General features: G+C 29.0%; 1 protein-coding gene across 3 annotated transcripts in view; it reads right to left on the bottom strand.

The window, feature by feature from the left end:
- LOC117169584 (39S ribosomal protein L19, mitochondrial) overlaps positions 1 to 8,598 on the bottom strand; it is a 92,963-nt gene extending 84,365 nt beyond the window's left edge. For all 3 annotated transcript variants that reach the window (XR_004466682.1, XR_004466683.1, XM_033356022.1), the window contains exon 1: positions 8,386 to 8,598. Coding sequence is in view for 1 of the 3 variants with exons in the window: in XM_033356022.1 (XP_033211913.1) it covers positions 8,386 to 8,458 (73 nt within the window). In the remaining 2 variants the exon portion in view is untranslated. The remainder of the gene's footprint in view (positions 1 to 8,385) is intronic.
- Positions 8,599 to 9,052: the final 454 nt, after the last annotated feature.

The following is a 9,052-nucleotide window of genomic DNA, read 5'->3' as shown; positions in this document are numbered from 1 at the left end:
AAGTAATATAGGTCATTTTAAAGGAAATTTAGTTTGTCATAAGAAGCTCAAATAAAAAACTTTATTACAATTTTTTTTTTGCTGAAAATATAAAAAATGTAAAAAAATGCGTTTTCCAAACTCGTCAAACTATTCTCATAATATGAGATACCCCAGGAAATAGCTAATAAAATGCAAAATAAAGTATTATTTTTAATGAAAAACTTCATTCTATGTTTCCGAAGTATAAATTTACTGCTATTTAGATATATTTAGTTTTTGCAGTAGTCACAAACACTTTTGTAACCAATTTCCCCCGCGCAGCCACAGATTTATAAAAACCGCAGGTATCTCATATTATGAGAAGCACAGCGTGCAACTATGCACTTACTATGTCTGAGCTGTACAATGAAAAACTTCAACACTATCGATATTTAGATAGAACCAACAGAGTGGGCCTCTTAGTTTAGCTGATACCCCGCTTTCTCATATTACGAGAATATCTCATATTCGAGTACTCTCTCCTCTCTCTCTCTCTCTCTACCTATATATTAATATATCTGCATTGTTTTGTATTGGAAAAATTAATTTTTTAGAGTATTTAAACTTAAAAAATTAGCTTTTCTAATATAAATAAATGGAGACAAAAAAGGCAGTGTGTTTTTATTAATTTTTATATTAATATAGCACACAAAGTATTATTTAAATTTATATTTGTATTTTCCTTTGCTTACAGAAAGCCGTTTAAATTTACTTATACTTATAGAAGAATCATGAAATTTGCACCTTTTTTAACATTCGTCATAAAATGTAAAAAGATAATAAGCAATTGTTTAAGACCATTAATTTTCCTAATTATTGCATGTGCAAATACGTTTTTGAAATTTGAAACTATAGTAAAAACGATTTCCAATTTACACCAATATTAATAGATCAAAATCATAAAGCTTTTCAATTTCATGAACTGTGAACAACCTTACATTTCAGTACAATTATTTTATTCAATTCATGTAATAAACATAATATTTCAATTGCAGGGCAATATCAACAAATCAATGATTAAACCTCAAGGAAAAATGAATTTGTATACTAGATGTGGTTGAAGTTCTGAACGTTCAAATGAACGACATTTTTTACTGATGAGTTTGCAAACCAGGAAAAGTGCTAAAATATTTGTTAATTTATATTGGAAATAATTTATCATTGTAAAATAATTCAAACGAATAATTTACATTGCAGTTGGAACAATATTTGTGCGTAAAATATAAATGTAGACAAATATTTCGTTCATTTGAACGTTCAGAACTTCAGGTACACGTATACTAGTTCGTTCTTAGGCTATATATAATTTCATATTTTTTGCGTTTCTAATTCAAAACAATATTTTTAATATTCAATTATTATTCTTAAATAATCCCACCATGTAATATTAATATAATTATTCACTTTAATCAAGACAATAAATAATAATATCAACATTTAAATAGCGATGACAGTAATTCTATTTGAACTGCCCGCCCAAAAGTAAACCGAATTTTCGTATAAAACTCAAGCAACTTACAGTCTTTCATAATAAATTTTGCTTTGAAAAATATAAGCTTTCTTGATTGGCGTACTGCAGGAGCAAATTCGATAAAATGTTTTTTATTATATAAAAAATGAATTTTTACTATTTTTTCCAATGCATTTGAAAGAATCTAGGCCCAATGAACAATCAGCGCCACCGTGGCCGCGGGCAACTCTCATGACACTTCTAAAGCATAGACTGGATACATGATCCAACAAACCATGGTCCCGCACATGGACATAGGAAACACGGGACTAGGCATGCCATCCTAACTTGGCCGAGCGGGGTTGAATCCACGGGAGGGGGGAGAATTCAATGAGTGGAGAGAGCCGCAATCTTACCATGTGTCATTTGATTATGCGCACGAGCATTTTTGCCGATAAACTGTGCATGAAAATATAAACATGTGGGCGCTGCCATGTTTGTCGCGGGACATCAAAAGGTGGCGGAGCTCCCCCCTCATCGCATCATCCCGCAATGGCATGCCTAGTCCCCTGTTTCCTATGTCCATGGTCCCGTCAATTCGATGCTCAAATACGTTCGACTTGGAGTGAACCGACGCCTCCCACCATACTGACTGCATTAGCGCGAATGGAAGGGGAAGCCAACTGCCTCACTCGATCCAAGATGTCAGAAAGTTCGGGTGCCCTAGGGTGCCGAATCTGATTGGTTCACTTATTTTTACTTGCGCCTGGCAGGACCATGCTTTGCTGGATCATTGGCTGGATAGGAAGAGCCACGGGGCTGCTCTACCCAGAGCTGCCAGATCGAGCCTGAAATTTACCCCCACCATACCTACCGTTTGGGACCCGCAAAAGAGAAGATGCATGGTTACCACTGTGAGTTCGTGTGTAAGCCGAAAATGCACGATTCGACTTCGGTTTCCTGCTGTACGATGATTGCCGATCTGAAAGCTTCGGGAGACTTCGGTGGTCTTCTATTTATATCTCGATCCCCATTTGAAAGAAATGGAAAAAATTGGCGAATTTAATGTTTCGCGTGATTCTTAATTACATGCATAAATCGATTTTGAGGTTATGTTTTTTCAGGTGTATATAAAGTATGAATATTATTACTATTATGTAAATTATGAATAATAATATCATAATTATAAAATATAACATTAATTGTAATTAATAGTTGATTGACTTTTAATATAAATAGTTAAACTTTCAACTAACACAATTTTTTTGGCTTTAAATTATTGAAATTAATTAAAACTTTCTTGGAATCTTTAAAAATATCCTAAAAAAGTTTAAATCCTTTAAAATCTGTTGAAATTTTTCAAAGCTCTTGAAAATTCATTGCACATTTAAAAATACCTTAAAATATATCAAATCCTTTAAAATCTCATATTATATTACTGTAATCAATTGAAAATTCCTTGGCGTCTTTTAAAACTTCCTCAAATATTTAAAATCCTTTAAAATCTAATACTAAATTATTAAAAACATTTAAAAATTACTTAAAATCTATTAAAATATCCTCAAATATAAAAAGAGATATTTCGGGTTTCACTCGTGTAAAAAACTACGGATTGTTTGCCGACGTTTCGTGAACATTGCAGTTCACATCTTCAGGGCTGACCTGAAACTGAGGTATCAGGTCATGATGTTCTTAGGTATACTTTCTACGATGCCTGTGATTGGCCAGAGCGCCCTACCGTGGGGACTAGTCGAGCTTGATTGGCGACATGGACGAGATGAACTAAATAAGTTTTTCGATTTTATCAATCAAATACATCCTAATATCCAGTTCACCATGGAAATAGAACAAAACGGAAAATTGCCTTTCTTGGACGTATTAGCTTACAAAAAGTCTGATAACACATTAGGACATGAAGTTTACAGAAAACCCACGTATACAAACAGATACTTATATGCCTCCTCCCACCATCACCCATCTCAAAAACAATCGATCATCAACTTCCTTGTATACAGAGCTGTCTCCATAACAGACAAAGATAACTTACAAAAGGAATTACAAAACGTTAAACAAATCCTAATACAGAACGATTACACAAACAAATTGATAAAGCAATAAGAAAACACACTCAAAAAATCAAGTCAACACAACCTACTAAAGAAAGAGAGAGAGAAATGACCACCACCCTACCCTACATTCAAGGTGTCACAGAACAAATAGGAAGAATTCTCAACAAACACAACATCCAAACCATATTTAAACCACCTGCGAAAATAGGACAACTACTAAATAACCCTAAAGATAAAAAGGCACCCTTCAGTTATCCAGTATGTAAGATCCCTTGTTCTTGTCGCAAAGTTTATATTGGATAAACCGGGAGAGCAGTGAGCCAACGTATGAAGGAACATGAAAGTAAAGTCAGGCTAAAACATTTCACGCAATCAGCACTAGCTGAACATCATATCGAAACAGGACATAACATTTTATTTGATGAAACAACAGTAATTGCAAAAACACACAACAAATTTCCAAGAAAACATAGAGAAGCAATCGAAATCTTAAAATACCCTAATAACATCAATAGGGACAATGGATATATTACGAATCCGATTTAGCTTTCCGTTCTCCCGGATTTTAAAAAAAGACTTAATTGGCCAATCAAGTGCGACCAGTCCCCACGGTGGGGCGCTCTGGCCAATAACAGGCATCGTAGAAAGTATACCTAAGAACATCATGACCTGATACCTCAGTTTCAGATCAACCCTGAAGATGTGAACTGCAATGTTCACGAAACGTCGGCAAACAATTCGTAGTTTTTTACACGAGTGAAACCCGAAATATCTCTTTTTATCAAAATGAATCATCGTGAAAGCATAAAATCTATTCTCCTAAAATATATCAAATCCTTTAAGATTTCATATTAAATAACTGTAATCACTTGAAAATTCCTTGGCATCTTTTAAAACTTCCTCAAATATTTAAAATCCTTACAGATCTTTTGAAATTTTTTAAAACTTCAGATTGAAATTTATAAAACTTCATGCTTTAGAAGCTCTGGGCTTTACAAAATTCTGATTATAAAATGTCAGAAATGTAAAATTTCTGTTGTCAGGAATTTAACATTTCTGCGGTGGTGTGGAAAAAAGGAAAACATAAATATACATTATTGTATATAATTATATACTTTTTTTAACATACTTTTAAATTTCTAGCCCTTTCAATTTATTTATGTTTTCTAATTTTTTTATAAATAAACTTTCAAGTGAAAAATTCCAAATTTGAAGACTTGCATCCCCTCGAATTGAAAATTGTTCTGATTTAATAGTTGAACTTTTTTGAACATTTAATTTTGAATGCTTTAATCAGCTTTGAATTTTATTGATCCCATTTTCATAACTCTAATCTACAAACATTTCAATATTTAACGTTTTAAAATTTTTCTGTTTTCTGACTTTCAATCTCAAGTTTTAAAAAATTTAAAGAGATTTCAAAATATTTTAAATATTTGAGGTTATTTTAAAAGATATCAAGGAATTTGCAACTAATTTTTATAATTTTAAGGAATTTCAAGGAATTCAAAATTTTTTAGAAGAGTTATTTAAAAAAATCCAAAGTACTTTAGAAAACTTAAAAAAAAGTTCTAGGTATTTCCAAAGATTTTGAAAGATTTGAAACATTTGAGAGTATTTTAAAATGTTCCAAGGAATTTTCAATTGATTACGGTGATTTAATATGAGATTTTTAAAGATTTAATATATTTTTTATTAGTTTATTATTTTTAAATGGTTAACTTTTTTTAAAAAAGGTAAATATTCATCCAAAAAGCTGAATTGTATACTAAGAAAGGCATTTTCAATAAAATACACGAACTTTGAACAAAATAAATTCATTTTCCACCAAGTCTAATTTTCTATAAAAAATTAATGTTTAATCATAGTTAAATTTTCGACAAAAAAGATTAATTTTCTTTTAGTTAACCGAAATTCATTTTCAAACAAAAAATACTTCTACAAAATAGATAAATTTTCAGAAAACAAATTTTTTCAACTAAATTGATAAATCATCAACCAATAGCAAACTAATTTTTGAAGAAAGCAATTCCACTTTCAACCAGAAAAGTTGAAAAAAATAGTTAAAATTATTTGCAATTGCTTTGAATTATTGAATTTATTTGAAAATTCCTTAGAATGTTTTGAAACATCCAAAAATATTGGAAATCCTTTAAAATCTTTTGAAATCCCGCGACATCTTTTAAATATTTCTAAGGTGCTTTGGAGTTTTTTAAACAATTCTGCTATAATTTTTTTAATTCTTTGAAATACCTTTAAATTATAAACATGAATTGAAAATTCATTGAAATCTTTTTAAACGTCCTGAAGTATTTAAAATCCTTTAAAATCTTATGAAATATCTTGAAAATTTCTTGAAAATGTAATAATATCCTAAAAAATATATACATAATTATATACAAAAATCGTTTTAGAAATAGTTAAACTTTAACTCGAGTAATTTCTATTAAAACTTTAAATTAATAGTTTAACTAATCTACAAACAGTTAAATTTTTAATGTTAGAAAATTTTTCTGTTTTCTAAATTGCAGTCTGAAATAATTTCATTTCGTTTTGAATTTTTATTGATTCCATTTTCAAAACTCTAATCTACAAACATTTCAATATTTAAAGTTTCGAAACTTTTCTCTTTTTTAAATTTCAATCTAAAGATTTACAAAATTTCAAGAAATTTCAAAATATTTTTAAGGATTTTAAATATTTGAGGATGTTTTAAAAGATTCCACGGAATTTTCAATTTATTTATAAATTTACATGAATTTTAAAGAATTAAAAAAATTTTAGAAGGCTTATTTTTTTCAATTCCAAAATAATTTAGAAATCCTAAAAAAAGTCCTAGGCATTTCAAAAGATTTTGAGGGATTTGCAAAATTTGGGAGAATTTTAAAGATTCCAAGGAATTTTTATTGATAACAGTAACTTAATATGAGATTTTAAAGGATTTCAAATATTTCAGGGTATTTTTAAAATTTCAAGGAATTTTCATCCTATTTTTCTAATTTTAAGGAATTTCAAAGAATTTTAAATAAGTAGCTTAAAAATCTTTCAAAAAAAGGTCAAGGTATCTCAAAATATTTTGAAGGTTTTGCAATATTTAAGAGTATTTTATATGTTCCAAGGAATTTTCAATTGATTACGATGATCTAATATGATATTTAATATATTTTAGGATATTTAAATAGATTGCAAGGAATTTTTAATTCATTTCAATTATTTAGTATGAGATTATAAAAGATTTGAAATATTTTAGGGTATTTTTAAATTTTCAAGGAACTTTCAAGATATTTCAAAATATTTTGATTTTAAATATTTGAGGATGTTTAAAAAGATTTCACTGAATTTTTAATTCATTTTTATAAATCAGAGGAATTTCAAAGAATTTTAATAATAATAGATAGGTTGTTTTAAAAAAACTCCAAAGTACCTTAAAAATGTTCAAAAGGTGTCAAGATTTTTCAAAAGATTTGGAAGATTTCGAAATATTTGAGAGTATTCTAAAAGGTTCCAAGGAATTTTCAACTGATTACAGTAATTTAATATGAGATGTTAGAGGATTTGATACATCTTAGGATATTTCACTAGATTCCAGGGAATTATCAATTAATTTAAATAATTTAGCATGAGATTTTAAGAGATTTAACATATTTTAGGGTATTTTTAAAATTGCAAGGAATTTTCAAGAACTTTGAAAAATTTAAGGAGATTTTTAATATTTTAGGAAGTTTTAAAACATTTCAAGGAATTTTCAATTAATTTCAATAATTTAAAGCAATTTCCAAGAATTTCAATTATTTTTTTCAATTTTTCTGGTTAAAAGTGGAACTCCTTTGTTAAAAATTTAGTTTTTTTGGTTGATGATTTATCAATTTAGTTGAAAAAATTCCTTTTCTGAAAATTTAACTGTTTTGTAGGATTTTTGTTTTTGTTTAAAAATTAATTTCTTTTGATTACAAGAAAATTAATCTTTTTTGTCGAAAATTTAACTATCATTAAGCATTAATTTTTTTTATAGAAAATTAGTCTTTGTGGAAAATAAATTTCTTTTGTGCAAAGTTCATGTATTTTATTAAAAATGCCTTTTTTAGTATGCAAAACAGCTTTTTGTATGAAAATTTAACTTTTTGTTTAAAAATTTTAATATTTTGTTTAAAACAAATTTAACAAATTTTTTTTGGTGCAGAAAACTAATTGTTTTAGTTGAAAGTTTAACTATTTCTATTAAAAGTCAGTCAACTATTAATTGAAATTAATGTTATATTTTATAATTATGATATTATCATCCATAATTTACATAAGTAATAATATTCACACTTAATATACACCTGAAAAACATAACCTCAAAATAGACTTATGCATGAGATGAAGAATCACGCGAAACATTAAATTCGCCAATTTCTTCCATTTCTTTCAAATGGGGATCGAGATATAAATAGAAGGCCACCGAAGTATTCCGAAGCTTTCAGATCTACAATCATCGTACCGCAGAAACCGCGAAGTCGAATCGTGCATTTTCGGCTTACACACGAACTCACAGTGGTAATCATGCATCTTCTGTTTTGCGGCTCCCAAACGTTAGGTATGGTGGGGGTAAATTTCAGACTCGATCTGGCAGCTCTGGCTCTACCATGAGGTAAACAACCTGATATAAAACTTTGCAAATTCGGTGAAAGTGGAAAACAATTTTGAGATTAAAAACAATTATATATCAATTAAAAAACGAATAGGGCTGCAGTAGACCATTTCCTATACGTGTATTTGTGGAGTTTAAATATGCTAAATTAATATAATTGGTTAATTTATTCTGAATAATTAAGCTCTACATATATGGTCATTGTTACTACTCACGTGTGAATATCTTCTGGAAATCTTGCAAACTATGTTTAAAATCTTGAAACAAAATCCTACGTACAACCGACATTTTTGCACCTTGTTACAAACAGATTTGTGGGCGATGACAATACTGCGATCTATGTATTATTAATAATTTTTCACAGAGTAACTATAAGAATTACGAACGATAAAGGGCTCTTCAAACCACGCTTACCGGTGAGTCTGCAGACCATGATCCAATAAATACATGGTATGGTCTAGCATCGCGCAAGTAAAGAAAAGTGAGCCAATCAGAATCAACCGCTTCATTTCTCCATCTTGAAAAAGTAAGATGGCAAATGTAAGTGATTTTTAAATTAAAATCTTAGAATTATTCTTTTTGCGTAAGTTTTAGGTGTAGAGCTATTTAAATGCGAATAAAACTTATTTTAATGTTGAAGATGGGTAAAGAAAATACAGAAAAATATTATTTTAGGTCATGTCTTTCATATCTTCTTCTTGCTGGCAAATGTGTATAGAATAATATAAAATTGAAGTCAATTGGAACTATTATGCCGAAAATTTTACCGCGATTTCGCTGGGATATGGTGCAATTTTTCAGATTAGTACCTGCTCCCGGCGAAATATATTATCAATAATCCCAAATATCTTCTAAAATACTTTATCGACAAAGAAATGGTTT

The sequence above is a fragment of the Belonocnema kinseyi genome, chromosome 3 (assembly GCF_010883055.1).
Source record: "Belonocnema kinseyi isolate 2016_QV_RU_SX_M_011 chromosome 3, B_treatae_v1, whole genome shotgun sequence".
NCBI lineage: Eukaryota > Metazoa > Arthropoda > Insecta > Hymenoptera > Cynipidae > Belonocnema > Belonocnema kinseyi.
The sequence above is the reverse complement of the archived record's forward strand: the minus strand, read 5'-3'. Positions and strand labels throughout refer to the sequence as shown.